Raw genomic sequence first — 17,469 nt, 5'->3', positions numbered from 1 at the left:
GGTCAAACCTACCTCACAAGGTTGGGAACAATCATGAACACACATGTGAAAAGTAAGTTAAAGAGAATTGGATTATATGCTAAAATAGATTTCTGGGCCCTGGGCTACTGTCTGGAGAGCAGAGTGTTGACCTTGAGAATACAGGAGGTGACCATGTCCAACTTGTATTGTTAGACACAGAGAAGACAACTAGTTCCCTTTCTACTCTATCAAAGGCCTAATTGTCTTGGGTCAGCCAAGGCTCAGCAATAGCAAGGACTCCTCAGGAGAAGAGGAGCCCCGTGTAGGCAGCCTGGAGTTTACAGAAGCTGACCAGCAGGAAAATGAGCTGCAGGCTTGTCAGGATTCACAGCTAACAGCTGGTGCAGAACCACCTACATCCTCCAGCTCTGATTCAGCAGGTGAACCTCAGTTGGCTATTCCTAGCCCATCGGTATCAGAAGGAGGTGAACGAAGAAAAGATGTAATGTTAACCCCCAATTGTAAGAAAATGAAAGATTAATGTATGTAAATTTTGGAAAATTGAAAATAAAACAACTAAAAAATATATAAAAAAAGAAGGAGGTGAACCTATCAGCACAGGATGTAAATAGACTAATGAAGGGAATACTGAAAATAAAAATGGAAAAATGTAAAGAATTGAAAATGAAATTAATTTTGAAATGGTATAGGACACCTGCTCAATTATCGTATATGATTAAGGGAATGAAATTGGAGTGTTGGCATTGTAAAAGAATAAGGGGACATTATGCACATCTTTGGTGGGAATGCTCTAAGGTAAGGGAATTTTGGCAACTGATCCTGGAAAAGGTTGATAATTTATGTAACGTTAAGATTGAGCTGAATGAGAAAGTGTTATTTATGGGAATTCTGGGAAATAATAAAGTAGATGAATCCACAAAGGACTTATTTAAAGCTATGATCCTAGCGACTCATGCGGTAATAGCGCATGGATAGAAAAATGCCTTAAAATGGACTTTGGGAAGATAGAACTGGTACTTATATGAATGGATTCAATCAGATATTCTATTGATAATAAAACAGGATAAGACATGGGAAGATAAGGTGTTGGAGATAAGGAAGAAATGGTTTGGGTATATAAGATGGGTAAGGGGGGGGGACAATAATGATGTATTGATAAAACTCCATAGGGTGTGCTCACGGTTACAGATATAATAATAAGGTTCTTCTTCTGATCGCTCGTGAAGGGGGAGAGGAATAATAAAGGGGAAAATTGATGTATTTGATGTTTGGTTATGTAAACTTGATGAAAAGGATTATGAATGAATATGAAATGTAAGACATCAATACAAATTAAAACATAATAAAAAAAAGAATGCCTCAGACAGAAACTGAGAACAGAGCTACAGACAAGACTCCTGGCCTGATGCCAGCTGCTTGCTGATAAGAAAGATGAGTAGTTGCAGGATTGCTTCTGAGCAACTGGTGCCAAGCGTGATCCTTAGGCGTGGGGCTATAAAACCAGCCAAGAGAGGCAGTTAAGCATGGACACAATGTGTACAATTGATGCTAAGCCACCAACTCTGCCTTGCCTGACTTCTGGACCTCTGACCTTTGACTCCCTGACTCTGCTTTGTCTGACTTCTGGCCCCTGCCCTGGACCAAACGGCCCTGCCTTGCTTGACTTCTGGCACCTGATAACTCAGAGTCTGCAAGCCAATACAGTTTGCATCCGCCCAAATTAGCAGCAGCATGGAAGATGCAGCTTCCTCCCTGGCAGACCTAGCTCCTCAGAACTCCAAATGCAAGTATAGCAGCTGATAAATACCTTGGCTGAGCTCCATCAACAGCAAAGGGTTGCCACTGCCATCGTCCTTGCTACCCCTCCTCCAAAGAAATGTCCAGAGAAGTTCAAGGGAGGCCAAGAAGCCTTCCTTGCATTCTTGGCACAGTGCAAGCTATACATGGAGCTGAGGGAAAGGGATTTCCCCAATCATAAGACTAAGGTCTGTTTCATAATAACCCTCTTACAGGGGAAGGCTGCCAACAAATGGTCGACACCCTTCTTGCTCATGAACTCTCCACTGCTAAGCACTTTTGCTGGTTTTGTGACAAACATGCAGTCTGCCTTTGCAGACCTTCTGAAGGCTGAGAAGGCCCACCTGTGTATTCAATGCCTGTGTCAAGGGGGAGGCACTGTGGCAGACTACACCACAGAGTCCCAGCTGTTGGCACAAGACCTAGAGTGAAATGAGACTGTGCTGATGGACCAGTACCTGGAGAGGTTATCCGAGGAAGTGCTGGATGAGTGGTCAGAGTTGAGCATCCAACAGACCTCCAAGTCCTGATTTTGCTCTGCCTATGCATCGATGGTCCCCTGGATAGCCAGAAGCAGGCCTGTGAGGCAGTATGCCCTCAACTGGGAAGCTCACGACTGGTTCCAGGTTCCACCCATTTGCCCCACTCCAACAGCTACCGTGGCCGAAGGTGCAGGGCATTATGCCAGCTGGCCAGAGAAGAAAAAGCCTCAACTGCCAGCACTAAACACCTGGCCTCAAGTGGGTATGAGCCTGCCATTTGGAACACACTTCAGAGCACCAAAGCCCTCCTGATACTGGCTCCCGGCATCTCCTGATCCCAGGGAAGCTCCGGCTACCACAGGGGAGCTGGTTGTTGGTGTATGCAATGATAGACTCCGGAGCCTCCCATTCTTATATGGATGCCAATTTTACCAAACACCACCAAGTACCAATACATGCTAAAGGGATACTTATCCTGGTAGAAGCCACAGACGGTCAGCTTTTACGTTCAGTCCCCGTCAATCAGGAAACTCAACCTCTGGATCTGCACATACAGAACTATTGAGAGCAGCTCTGCTTTGACATCGCCACCATGCCCCACATTCCCATAGTACTAGGGATGTCCTGATTGGAGATGCACGATCGAGTGGCACAAGGCAGGATCTGCATTTCCAAGACCCTTGTTCTCATGAAGCACTCCCTACCCTTTTGGGAGCTACCACCAGCCCAGGCCTGTCGGCTCTTCTGGTAAAATACGTGGAGTATCAGGATGTCTTCCAGGAGAAAGGCGCTGCCCTGCATCGGCCATACAGTTTTACCATCAACCTGGTACCTGATGCTCCCTTGCCTATGGACTGGTTACCCTTCCTCTCAGAACCCGAATTGGAGGCCCTTCAGGAGTTCCTGGCTAAGAATTTACAGAGGGGCTTCATTCGCCCACCTACATTCCCAACCTCAGCCCCTGTCTTGTTTGCAAAAAGGAAGTCTGGGGAATTACGCCTATGTAATGTCTACCAGGCACTCAATCAAATCATCATCAGGGACCACTATCCACTGCCACTGATCCCAGAGCTTCTGGACTATTTGCAGGGGGTTTGGAAGTCACCAAACTGGCTCTTTGAGGTGTTTACAACTTGGAGCGCATACTCAGGACCCAGCTGAACACACTGAACACATGTAGGCCGTTCTGCAATGCCTCCAGCAACATAGCTTGTATGCCAAGCTGGAAAACTGAGTGTTCAATCTGGATGACGTGAAATTCCTGGGTCACCTCATCACCCCACAAGGCATAAAGCTGGACCCTCAGAAGGTGGAGGCTGTGCTGTCCTAGCAGGCAACTCGGAATTGGAAAGACATCCAGCAGTTCCTGGACTTCACCAACTACTATCAACAGTTCATCCCAGACTTTGCCTCCCTAGCTGTGTCCCTCATCAAGTTGCTACAGCCCCAAGAACATTTCCATTGCTCAGTAGAGGCTCAGCAGGCTTTCCAGGAGCTGAAGACTCAGTTTGCAACCAAGCACCCAGACTGATGCCTCCAGTGTCGCAATCAGTGCTGTGCTATCCCAGTGTGAAACCCCCACCAGACCCCTACAACCCTTCAGCCTACTAATCATGACAACTCAACACCGCCGCAAAAAGCTACGCCATCTGGGAACAGGATCTACCGGCTATTAAGTCAGCTTTTGAGGTCTAGTAGTACCATCTGGAAGATGCCCAACAACCAGTGCAAGTTCGTACTGACCACTGTAACCTCAAATACCTGCAAACAGCCCACCGATTGAACTAGGGGCAGATTTGGTGGTCCCTGTTTTTCTCCTGTTTTAACTTTACAATTACCTATATCCCCAGTTCCCAGAGCAGGCTGGCAGGTGCTGTCTCTCGAAAACCAGAGTTTGCTTATCCAACCCTTGAGGAGCAGCCCCTGACCACAGTCCTACAACCTGAAATGTTTGCCACCATGCCTCCCACAACCCCACCCAGAAGTGAATTCAGGAACAGCAGCAGTGCGATCCCTTCACCATAAAGATGTTCCAGTGCCGGCTAGGAAAGCACCCATGGGATACAGAGAGCAGGTTTGGATGCTGACGCACCAGGACTGAGTTTATGTGCCATCAGGACCTCTATGGGTTGAAGTCCTGCATCTAGCTCATTACATCAAACCAGATGGACACTTTGGACAGTACAAGACTTTCCACCTGCTGACTCGGGAGTTCTGGTGGCCTCATATACAGACCGATGTAACCATGTATGTGGCCTCCTGCAGCGTCTGTAGATGGGCTAAGGATTTGCCTGGCAGGCCTGCTGCTTCCCTTACCCACTCCCACTGGTCCCTGGAAGGCCAACTTTATCACAATCCTTCCCAACTCCACGGGCTATACAAGCATTCTGATAATGGTGGATCTCCTTACTAAGATGGCCCACTTCATCTCTTGCTCAGGGCTCCCGAGTGCCCGTGAAACTGCCCATCTGTACTTGCACCTTATCTTTCAGCACCGTGAGTAACCTAACCTGAGCACCTGATCTCTGGTTCTGGCATGCCATACATGCATTATTGGGTACCCAAGTACACCTTTCATCCATTCATCACTCCCAGTCCGATGGTCAGACAGAATGCCCCAATGCTACACTGGAGCAATACCTGAGGTGCTATGTTAACCACCAGCAGAATGACTGGACTACCCTGCTCCCTCTGGCCGAGTTTGCATACAAGAACACAGTACACATTTCAATACACCAGACACCATTCATGGCCAGTTATGGATATCATCCCTGTTTCTTCCCACCAGTCATGCCTGTATCCACTGTACCCTCTTGCCAACAACTTTGTGAATGAACTGCGGGCTCTACATAAGGTTCTACAGGGCCAACTACACCAGGCCAAGCAGGTTTACGAGAAGTTGCAGACTAGAGATGCTGGCCAGGAGAGATCCTCAAGGTTGGGAGAGATCCTCAAGGTTGGGGATCAGGTGTGGTTATTGACTTGGCACATCCAAAATCAGCAGCCCTCCTAGAAATTAGATACCCGCCTTATTGGCCCATATCAGTTCACCACACAAATAAACCCCATGGCCTACTGGGTACAGCTTCCTCCATGCTCCACATACGTCCAGTGTTCCACTGGTCCCTTCTTGTCCCTGTTGCTCCCCCACATCCTCTCCGAGCCCCATAGGTGCCACTGCCACCAGTCTGAGGGAGCACAGATCTTGGACTCCAGGCGATGCAGAGGCCGGCTACAGTATTTGGTGGACTGGAAAGGCTATGGACCTGCAGATCACTCTTGGGAACCTGCCAAGAACCCCCATGCTCCTCACGTGGGGCACCAGTTCCATCAAGCATACCCACAGAAGCTGACTCCAACCCCGTCGGTTGGGTGGGCCCTGGGGGGTGGGGATGGTGTCTTGGGTCAGCCAGGGCTCAGCAATAGTGAGGACTTCACAGGAGAAGAGGATTCCTCAGGAGAAGAGGAGCTTCCTGTAGCCAGCCTTAACAGAAGCTGACCAGGAGGAAAATGAGCTGCAGGCTTGTCAGGATTTACAGCCAACAGCTGGTGCAGAGCCACTGACACCCTCCAGCCCTGATTCAGCAGGTGAACCTCAGTTGGCCGTTCTCAGCCCACCAGTATCACCTAGACCCTTAGAATGCTGCAAACGGAGGCTGAGAACAGAGCTACAGACAGGATGGCAAAACGCACACCTCCTGGCCCAGTGCCAGCTGCTTGCTGATAAGGAAGATGAGTAGTTGCAGGATTGCTTCTGAGTAACTAGTTGCAAGCATGGCCCTTAGGCATGGGGCAATAAAACCCGCCAAGAGAGGCCAATTATATTTTCCCAGACCAAGTACTAAGTTATTGTTGAAGCCTGTTTTACTATGGCAATAATGTTGTACTTATTGCCTTCTCTGACATACTGAAAAAAACCATCCCCAATGTGTCCTTTCCATAGAGTTTATATCCAAGGATAACCATTTATTTCTGATTCTCTTTATTTTGCCAGGTTTCTGAACAGTCCACTCTGTCTGTGTCCTTCTTTACCATACAAACATCTAGACACTGTTTCCCTCTCCAAATGTCTGTTGTATGCACATTTCCCCCTACAACTGTTCCTGTAGAAAACCATCCCATAAGGCTAGAATCCTTCTCCCGTACATGGTAAGTTTCTAATTGCAGGAATATTTTTGTTTATAGGAGTATGCAGTCATGAGAACTTCCTGCCTTCAGTCACAGTTCAGACACCCAGATTTTATCCCTTAATAAAAAGTAGGCCTTAAACGCATACCATTGCCACATGCCCCCTTGTAGCGCAATCCTGTGCTATAAATTTGATGTGACACACAGCCCACACATATGTAGGTCATTTCACCCACCCATAGAAGCTCAGTCATCTCAGAGATGGTACATGGAAGCTACTCAAAACTGGAGCTTTTTTTGCAATGACACTTTGATACACAGACAGCTAACGCAGGCAACAGAAGATTCAGAGGCATCAAGGGAGCTGAAACTGGGCCAGTACATGGTGAGCGATGCCTTATCCTTGGCCTGAAAAAGAAGGCCATAGGCTTTTACTAATTATCTGAGATCTGAAAGAGGTATACCAGCATAAAAATGCAAATACTAACCCCTTGGGAGGAAAAGCAGAGACACTCACTTCCCAATCCTCAGACTTCCTGTCTAGGTCTCCCATCTATGCACTGATCCATCTTAATCCTGTTTAGCTTGTCAAGTGAGACCGGATCAAAACCCAAAGGAAGCTGACAAATGGGGATTCCATTAATTAAATTAAAAACTTCTTTTGCCACACATTGGGGGTGGGGGGTGGCGTGCTCTCAAATCTGCAGATACAATGGATTACCTGTACAAGGAGTTCCAGCTTCCTGTCGTCAAGAAGGTGCACTTGACACCGACGGCCCTCCGTCATCTAAATAAACAAAGATAAAAAGAGAGAATGTTTCAGGTGATGCTTTATTCACAGGCTTGGCAAACAGTGCAAGTTGCTGCTAAAATGCAGAATCCTTCCCTGCTCCAAACATTATCATAGCAAAAATATTCCCATTCACTGTTTAGCTTTCCCTGGCACTGCCAAAAAGAAAAGTTTGCAAAGAGAAAACAGAACTAAACACATCACCCTCGCAGCTGCTGATGAGTGGCAAAGGCTTCTGTTGCTTTGACTCAGCACTATGAAAAGGGATTTTCCTGTGAGAGAAGGGAGTTTAGGATGCAGCAGAGGCCCTTGCACTGGCAAAAAGAGAATACATATTTTTATTTTATTTATTTAAGCTATATTCTGCCCTACCCTGCACATGGATTCAGGGCAGCTCACAACGTTTAATAAAAACAATACAATATTATATAAAATATCAATCACAACCTTCAATAATCCCTGATGGCAGCACAGCGATACCAACTACAGTGACTGCTGCAACAATGTCAGGGAGGGCACAGAACAGCTGGTACTGGTACCAAGTTAATCTAGGCTATGCCCTAATGCGATGGTGCATAATAAGATTGATCAAGTTGACAAGGAAGGCTGGTGTCATTCTGGACATCCACTGCCTCAGCAAAAGCCTGGTGGAACAACTTCGTTTTGCAGGCCCTGTGAAACTGTAATAAATCCTGCAGGGCTCTGATCTCAACTGGGAGTGTGTTCCACCAGGCAAAAGCCAGGGCCTTTTCAGCAAGGCCTTTCAAGGCAAGACAGACATCCTTCAGGCCAGGGACTACCAAATGGTGCTGCTCAGCAGAGCACAAAGCTCTTTGGGGCACATATGGGGAGAGATGGCCCCATAGGTATGCTAGTCCCTGGCCGCGTAGGGCCTTGAAAGTTAGTACCATAATCTTGAACCTGATTTGATTCTTAACTGGCAACCATTGCAACTGGTGCACCACAGGCTGAATGTGCGCCTGCATAGGTGCACCAGTCAGCAGGTGCGCCACCACATTCTGTACCAGCTGAAACTTCCAAATCAGACTCAAGAGTAGGCCCGCGTAGAGCAAGGTGCAATAACCTAAACTGGAAGTGACCATTGCATGGATCACTGTTGCGACGTCATGGGGGGAGAGGTAAGGAACCAGTTGCCTGACCAGCCAAAGATGGTGACCTGAGCCTCCATCAAAAGGGAGACATCCAGGATCATCCCTAAACTCCTCACCATTGGGATAGGCACCAACTGTGCCTCTTCAAGTGCCGGGAGTCTGATTCCTGATCCTCTTCCCCCATGTCTCAGGTATAGGACCTCAGTCTTCGTTGGATTCAATTTCAGCTGGCTCTGCTGCAACCATCCAGCAATGGCCCCCAAAGCCCAGGGCCAGATTGTCCGGCTGGCCATCCATCAGCAGATACAGCTGGGTGTCATCAGCATACTGATGACAGCCCAGGCCAACCCTCCAGATTAGCTGGGTGAGGGGGTGCATATAGACGTTAAATAACTTCGGGGAGAGGATCACCCTTTGCGGGATGCCACATACCAATGAGTAACATGGAGACATTCTCTCCCCGAGCACCACCCTCTGTCCCTGACCCTGGAGAAAGGACAGCTACTGAAAAGCAGTCCCCCATCTCCACATGTCAGCGAGGCAGTGGGCCAATAAGTCATACTTGACTGTGTCAAATGCTGTTGTTAGTTTGAATAACAACAGCAATGCAGACCCGCCTCAATCCAGATGCCTGTGGAGGTTACTTGAGGGTGACCAGTGCGGTCTCCATCCCATGGCCAGGGCAGAAGCCAGACTGGAATGGGTCCCGACTCCCGGATGGAGGAGTCATTCAGGAATCACTGGAGCTGCTCAGCAACAGCCCTTTCAACTACCTTGCCCAGGAACAGCAAGTTCAATACTGGGTGGTGGTTGGCTAGGACTGTAGGGTCCAAAGATTTCTTTTTTTAGGAGCAGTCTCACCACCACCTCTTTCAGAATCCCTGGGAACATCCATGATGTTAGGGACAGGTTAATAATTTCCCTCAGGGAAATCTGGATCTCATTATCAGAGGCTTTAACAAGCCAGGATGGACATGGATCCAGGAGGCAAGTGGTGGGCTTCACAGCTGCTAGGGTCCTGTCGACCTCCTCCTGGGAGAGTTGGCTGAATTGGCCCGGCCAGTACTGGACCAGAAGACTGCCAAGGGGCTTCCAGTTCACTTGCTGTTTCAAGTGCGGCTGGCAGGTCACAGCAGAGGGACAAAACTTTATCTGCAAAATAGCGCACAAATGTCTCACAGCCAATGTCCAATTCCCTACCATTTTGTTTCCCTCGCAGTAGGGAAGTTAATGATATAATTCTTCTAAATAATTGGGCTGTTTGTTAGCAGACACAATGGAGGCTGCATAGGATTCCTGCTTAGTGGCCTTCATTGTCATCTCATAGGATTTCATAAGCGTCCTAAAAGATGTTCTTGCAGCTTCATCGCAAGTACGCCGCCACCCTCACTCTAACCATCTTAGTTCTTGCTTCATCCTCCACAGCTCCAAGGTGTACCAGGAAGCTGATTTGGGGTGAGAGCATAGAGGGCACCAGGCAGCAATTTTGTCAATGACTTCTGGGAGCCAGCTGTGCCAGTCCTCCACCGGCTCATCAATCAAAATGCCAGGGGGCACTGGATCCCACAGAGCATTTTGGAAACCAATTGGTTCCATTAGACTCTGCGGGCGAGCATAAATCAGCTTGCTGCCTAAACAGGGAGGGGTTGGTGTGCTTAGCTGGGCCTTCAGGGCAAAGTGATCTGACCACGGCACTGCATCAATAGCTATCAGATTCACACCTTATCCCCATCCTCATGGTTTGCTTGGTGTGCGGGTGCTGATACAAATTGGGAGAGTCCCACTGCTGCCATTGCCAAAACTAGAACCCTGGCCTGCAAGGAGGCTGCATCACCGACATGCTCCAATGCCCAGCCTAATACAGCCTCCAGTATGCCGGACAGGGTATCCGCTGGTGCGTTAGGAGGTCAGTACACCAGCCAGATAGCCAAACTTTCCTCAGCATTCCACAGTAGACCTATATATTCAATGCCGGCAATTTTTGCAGTGGGGAGTGACCTGAAGGAAAAAGTCTCACAGATAAACATTGCTACTCCCCCCCTGCCCATTGGTCCAGGACTGATGAAAGACTGAAAAACCTGGAGGGGCCAACTGATTCAGGGTGACAGTTTCACCCTCCCGCACTCAGGTCTCAGTCACACATGCCAGGTCTACATTTTGCGCTGCAAGATAAACCTGTAGGGTTGAAGTCTTATTATTGACAGATCTGGCATTACACATCAGTGTTGGAACATTTTTCATATAGCATTTATCATATGTGGTTCCCACTGTTGTTAGAGATTTCCTATTTACTGAGATGGTGCAGACAAGCCTGATCCCGTCAGATCTTGAAAGTTAAGCTGGGTTGGCCCTGGTCAGTACTCAGATGGTAGACCCCCAAGGAAGTCCAGAGTTGCTATGCAGAGGCAAGCCATGGCAAACCACCTCTGTTCATTCCTTGCCTTGAAAGCCCTACAGGGTTGTCATAAATCGGTTGTGACTTGATGGAACTTTCTACCACCAAATCAGGTTTTGGTCCTTTCTTTAAGGTGGTTTCAGAAGGTGGTGCTGGAAGACTTCTGCTTGGCCTGTAACCATTGGCCTATTATGCCCTGTAAGGTTCCATCTTGTTTTCCATGGTTTTGTTAAATATCTATATAAAACCTCTGGCAGAGATCATCTGGGAATTTGTGGAAAGTTGTCACTGGTATGTTAATGATACTGAACTCTATCTCTCCTTTCCATTAAGATCCAGGGAAACTGTCAGCAAGTTTAACCATCATGGAGGTCATAAAGTACTGGACAAGAGTGGACAAGCTGAAGTTAAATCCAGATAGAACAGAGGTGCTGTGTGGGGTTAAGGTATCTGTTATCATGATGAAGTTTTGATTTGCCATATTTTCTTAATAGAAGAAGAGGAGGAGGAGATTGGATTTATACCCCACCCTTCACTCGGAGTCTCAGAGCAGCTTATAACCCCCTTTTCCTTCCCCCTCCCCACAACAGCCACCCTGTGAGGTAGGTGGGCCTGAGAGAGAGCTCTTTCCAGAACTGCCCTTGAGAGAACAGCTCTGACAGAACTATGGCTTACCCAAGGTCATCCAGCAGCTGTAAGTGGGGGAGTGGGGAATCAAACCCAGTTCTTCCAGATTAGAGTCCGCACACTTAACCACTACACCAAACTGGCTCTGTGGCAATGTGGAATTTCTAGAGAACAAAATACTTCCTTGCTTTGAAACAGATGGCTTGCAACCACTATTTGACTCTGCTGTGCAACAGGCAGAAAGAAAGGCTATCTAACGTGAGATAAGCTACAGAAGCAGAACAAACTCCTAACTTCCTGTCCTGTGAAGGAATGAAAGTTATGTTATGTGTTTGTCAGGTTATTTCATATAGAAAGGGCATAAATCACCCATAGCCTCTTATCACATGGAGGATTCTGTATTTTCAGAATTTGCTGGTCTGCATTAATGGCTCTGTTACACTAATATACTCAGAGTTTCTCAAGAGATGAACCAAGGAATCATGTCTTGGCTTTTCATGCAGACAGATAAAGAGAAGGCAAAACTACAGTTCTTATGAGATAACAAATCAATGTGCTCTGAAACACAAAGCCTAGGAATATAGGATGGAATAAAGTTCTTGAAAGTCCTCTATTAAAAGTTCTCTACCGACAGAACAAATTCACCACTTGCAAAGGGGGGGAAAAGCTTCTAAGAGGATCTGTAGGTGGCTTTAAACAGAAGACAATAGTGTGAAATTATTCTAGTCTCACATCAGACAAAGGATGATGGCAGGAACTCCTTGTCAGATGGAGACCTTTGGATTCAGCTCCTGCACATATTAACTTCCTCATCCAGGTACTGCTGGCCAAACTAACACAGAGACACTGCATTTCACAAGCAACAATGACACGTTTTGCCTTACATTCTCTGTTTTTGGAGAAAGCATCTTGTATTTTACCCTTGAATGATACTGAGCTCTTTCAAAATCCTTTCCTGTCTATGAGACTCTTGGCTGTAAGCTTCTCTATATAGGGCATTAACAGAGAAGCAGATGCATAAATTCTGCAAGTATATGACAGATTTTTTTCCATATTTGATTGTATGTCCTGGATATACCATATGTGCTTCTTTCTCACTCTCTGGGTCCTACGGTAACATACATTACATACAGCAGAAAGGAAATTCCTTTTAAAAGGACATACTTGGTGTCTCCCAGATCTTGGACTCTGCATTAAGAAAGGATTTTCTCATTACCTCTGACATCAATGTAAAACTTTAAATCTCATTTACAGACTGCCTGGCCCAAATATTTACACAGTGGATTTCTGGCCTAAGGATCTACCCAGAGAATAGGGCAATTGTTTTGCATAGCTCCACAAACCATCTCGGCAATATAGTGCCTGACACATTTATCTTGTCTGCAACTCCAAACAGGAGCTAGAAGAATCCGAGAACCTGGGAACCTGCAACCTGGGAAACACAGAGACTTAGCAAAACCTGGATAAAGGTCAGCCTTCAGCTAAATGATTACCAGGGTGAACTATCTGTGAAAGCACACAAAAGAGAGAGATATGTATGCTTTTAAAAAGCAGCCACAACAGCTACAAATGAATCATGCCCAAAATGTTTTACTGGGTGAAATCACTTCCCTGTTAAATAACTCAAAGGCACAAAATGCAAACAACTTTTGTCATGGCAATACTATATAGTTCCCAGTACAGTTTGTTAGTCTGCCTAAAATTAAAAAGGGAAATTACAATGGAAAACAACATGAAATAGAGGATACTTTTTAAGTAAAGCTTTGCCCCCCTGTGAACAATGGAGAGGGAAGCTGCAAATTAGCAAGGGTGGCCATTCTGACTAAGGAAAGGAAACCTTGCCCTCACTCTGAATTGTCTTCATAAAATCAAATTGGCTATCTCATAGAGGGATGGCACCATGCAGGGCACACAATCCTTGATCAGCTGAGATCTCATTACCAGTAAGACAGCAGACATGCAAAAAAAAAGTCTTTAAAGTAGTTGCCAAAAGAAGCAGCAAAAAGCTGCAAAAATGCATGAAATGGTCCATGTCACAACCATTTTAGGCTCTGCTTTCACATCCAAAAGTTCACTTTGTCAGCATTCAGTCAGACTGAATATTTATGAACGGGCTTCTTTTTAAACCGTACACGTGCTCAAACATTTGCTTTGTAACTTGTGCCTCTTTTAAGCCAGAAATGTGCAATTTAAAATAAATACAACTATCCCTGAGGTAGACTATTAGCTCAAAAGCTGAAATAAAATTAAGCCCTTTGTTATCTGCCCCACAAACACACAGAGTTTAGCCACAAGTTGAAGTACCCAGTGTCAGCCCCCAAATGACCAAAGCCCTCTTGACACTGCCAGGATGCAGCTGCTCACTTCTCATTTAAGATTCATCCCACGGGAATCCTTCCGAAAGCCACATTGGGATGCCAAACTTTGATTCAGAACTGGCTGTTAGATATCATAGTACTGGAAGCGACATACAGGTATAGCAATCAGGAGTTTGAATCCATGGTTCAAACCCATCTCCAGCCTTGCTGGGTAGCAGTCACTACCACCACATTTTGCTGAGAGCCTTTTCAGACTCAACTCCCAGTATAATATGGAAAAAACAATACTGATGTACCTTATACAATTTTTGTAAGGGCTGCTGAGCTGTGGACATTCAAAAAGATAACAGAAAGGTAAAGCATCATTATCGCTCCAGCACTTTGCAAGGGAGCTGGTCCTCAAGCTTTGGTATAAATAGCAGTTTGAATAGCTCCTTGTACTGCTATAACCAGTGGGAATAAAAGGAATCTTCTCTTAGTCCCTTAGTTTTGTTAATTCATTTTTGGTTCCCAGCCAGAAAAAAAAATGTTTACATTTAGCACAGCTAATCATAAAGATGATGGTTAACTAATATCCTGTGGGATTTTGGCATTGCAATGCCTGCTTTAGATGTGAGTCACAGGCCTCCTATATTTATGTGGGAGACCCTTGACTGCAATGGAATTTTCTTCCAACTGTACTTAGAGGGAACTAGAGCATGTTCGGCACAACGTACACCATCACATGGGAAATTTATTCCTGAACTGTATTGCTTCAGATTGGAGATGTTTGAATGCTCCCACAAAATCTGCACCAAGAAAACGAGGATGTTTGGGAGAAGGTTAGACTCTTCTCTCTAGTTTCTGGCATGCCAAGAGTTTTTATTACAGGGGAAAACAGATAACTGCAGTTCTCCTTCCTGTACTTTGAAGGGGCCTGAGATCTATTTTGCCACATGATAAACTGATTTATAGACCAGATTTCAATTTGTCTGTATTCAATCAATACAGGCTTGATTCTAATAATGGTTATGCTTCTGTTTAAACAATCAGCCAGTAATTTCTTTTAAAAGGCACTCTGTTCTGAAATTTGTATGTCTATCAGCCTCTAAGAATTGCAGCTTCCTCTCAAAGGAAAATATAATTACAAAAATAAAAAATTAACAGAGATGAGGCACAAAATAGTTTCAAAGATCTTATAATGGCATTTCCTCAAACGTTTTAATCTCCTCAGATGTTGTTCCAGTAAGGGGATATCATATATCCAGTTCAATTCACAGTGCAATTTACTACAACCATATCATTTTAATTACAAAATATTTGGTAGAACGAGGAGAAATTATTAGCAACTGGATAACCTTTATGATGAAGAAACTTCCAGCTTTGAAGAATGAACACAATGCCAACAAACGTTTTGCTCAACTGAGGCTGAAAGAAAGTGCAGCTTCTTAAAAATTATGCCCTTTGCCTCTCAGCAATATCAATACCAGTGTAATATCTTATAGCAGTGCAACCCCATTGATGCAAATAGATTTTAACTAGCAGTGCACTTTGAGGAATGATCTACAGCTAACATATTACATTTAAAACTCAAGAGCATTTGAAACTGAACTGCCCAAGCATTTGTTCCAAACTTGTTCCATAGGCCAGTATGAAAGTCATACCCCAGCAAAGAAGTTGCCAAGAACAGAATGACCTTCAGGTGCATCTGATGCCCATCTGTTACTCTTCCTCTGTAGGCCACTGAGACTGCAGTCACTGCATCCCTTTAGGGCTGCCAACATCATTGTGGGGGCTGGAGTTCTCCTGGGATTACAAGTGATCTCCAAACCACAGAGATCAGTTACTCTAGACAAAATGGCAGCTTTGGAGAGGGGACGCACAATGTCATGGCCAAGCTTTATGTAGTAAATGCTCCTAAAGCAGACTTAAACAATTTGTGATGACTCACCAAGCCAAACACAGCCCACCAGCCACACATGGTGGCCTGCCCAGCATCCATCCCTTTCTTCTTCTAGACAGACAACAAAACCAGGAATTTTATCAAGCTTCTTCTACCCACTATCAGCTAGGTGAGAATCATTTACCACACGAATACCATTTTTGGCAGCATTTGTAAGAATCCATCATTGAAATGTGTGTAAATATTCACAAATCAGTGTCCTGGGGCTTTCAGAATATTCCAGGATTTGGTTACATAACATACTTAAGAAACACACTGCTCTTAATAACCAATAGGCATTGTTCCTGGGCAGGGCCGGCTCGCTCACTAGGCGAACTAGGCATTTGCCTAGAGTGCAGCCCCCTGACCCCACCAAAAGCCCAACCAGCCCATGGACGGCGGTCCCAAGGCGCTAGCGGGGAGCACGTGCCCACCTCCGCCCCTCCCCGCCTAGTCTCGGCGCGGCGGTGTGGGATGGAGCCAGCGGAACTGCAGACCACTCTGTGCCTCCTGGCGGGCCTGCTGATGCCCTGCATGGCCCTCCTCTGCTGCCTCAACGGCCTCCTCTTGCTGCGCCACCAGACCCCCCCCCCTGGGAGCAGGAGGAGCAGCAGCCCCTGATGCCGCCCTGGCGGGTGGTGGTCTCGGGCAGCGGGCTGGGGCCGGGGGCAGCAGTGGGCGGTTCCGTGGGCAATTTCCGACCCCAGCCCTGCCTCTGTGGCCAGGGGCCGAGGGTCGGGCCAGCTCAGGGACCCGCTGCCTCCAGCGCCTCCTCCTCCTCTCATGGGCAGCAGCTTCCCCCAGGCACCCCCATCTCACACTGAGGGAGGGAGGGAGGGAGGGAGGGGGAGAGAGGAGTCCAGAGGAGCCCCATTGAGCAGTATAGGGCAATGCTGAGGGCAGCCTGGCTGAAGCTCCCCATGGCCAGGACAGGAGGATGCCGTTTGCATTCATCTGCAGCACAGAAGGGGTTAAGCTGACGGAGTCGGTTGCATGAACCGAGACAGTTATGTTCGTCATAACAGCAATGCCTTCTCACCATCCCCTCTAGCAGACATGTGAGAACTACCATTGCTTGGTCTCAGGCAATTCATAAGCCACAGAGCAGACTTGCTGAGAATGTCACAAACACATCCACCCTGATGTCTTCCAGGAGACCTTTTAAGAACAAGATATTTAGTAGGGGCCATTAAAGGGAAGTCAGATTTGGAGCTGATGACCAATCTCATAATTGCTGATAGAATATGTGTTGCCAGCTACTGGAAGTATGTGGAGGTCCCTACAATATCTTTTTTTTGTTTGTTTTTATTAAGATCAAGTATAACTTATAACATGTACAATACCTGCAAAACAGTATACAAAAATCCTGAGAATCCAAAATTACAAACCAGCCAGTTAATCACCAACAAAGTTCTGAATGGCTTTACAGAATTTGGAAGATTGCTTATTTTACTAAAATAACTTATTATAAAAGTATCTTGGGTGGTGAGAATTTATATGAGGACAAATACTGGACATTTTTATTATGTTTTGGAATAATAAACATGAGGAGGGTGCACACCCGTATATATTTTTTGAACCACTATAGACTTTGAAAATATTGTATGTATTGTAGCTATATGGTTGTTCATGATCCAAGTAACATACTACATAGTTTGCAGATCTCATAGATTTATGAGGAAAGTGCTTTTTTTATCTGTTTGCAACTTTGCCACCTCTAAAATATTAGTGGCTCAGAGGTTAACACTCTGAGCTGCAGACTGGAAGGTCTGTAGTTTGGCAATTCGAGACCTTAGTGCCATGGGATGGAGCGAGCTCCCGTCTCTAGCCCCAGCTCCTGCCAACCTAGCAGTTTGAAAGCAAGAAATTGCAAGTAGATAAATAGGTACTGTTTTGGTGGGAAGGCATCAGCGTTCC

The 17,469-nt window shown here is 46.1% G+C and overlaps 1 protein-coding gene across 2 annotated transcripts in view; it reads right to left on the bottom strand.

Moving 5' to 3' along the window:
* The window catches only part of FRMD4A (FERM domain containing 4A), a 352,260-nt gene that overhangs the window by 227,521 nt on the left and 107,270 nt on the right, over positions 1 to 17,469 (bottom strand). For both annotated transcript variants that reach the window (XM_015427238.1, XM_015427239.1), the window contains one exon: positions 7,111 to 7,176. In XM_015427238.1, coding sequence (XP_015282724.1) covers positions 7,111 to 7,176 — 66 coding nt within the window. Of the gene's footprint in view, positions 1 to 7,110; positions 7,177 to 17,469 lie in introns of those variants that run through there.

The sequence above is a fragment of the Gekko japonicus genome, unplaced genomic scaffold (genome assembly GCF_001447785.1).
Source record: "Gekko japonicus isolate JY-2015 unplaced genomic scaffold, Gekko_japonicus_V1.1 scaffold1247, whole genome shotgun sequence".
Taxonomy (NCBI): domain Eukaryota; kingdom Metazoa; phylum Chordata; class Lepidosauria; order Squamata; family Gekkonidae; genus Gekko; species Gekko japonicus.
This window is presented reverse-complemented; position numbering and strand designations above follow the sequence as displayed.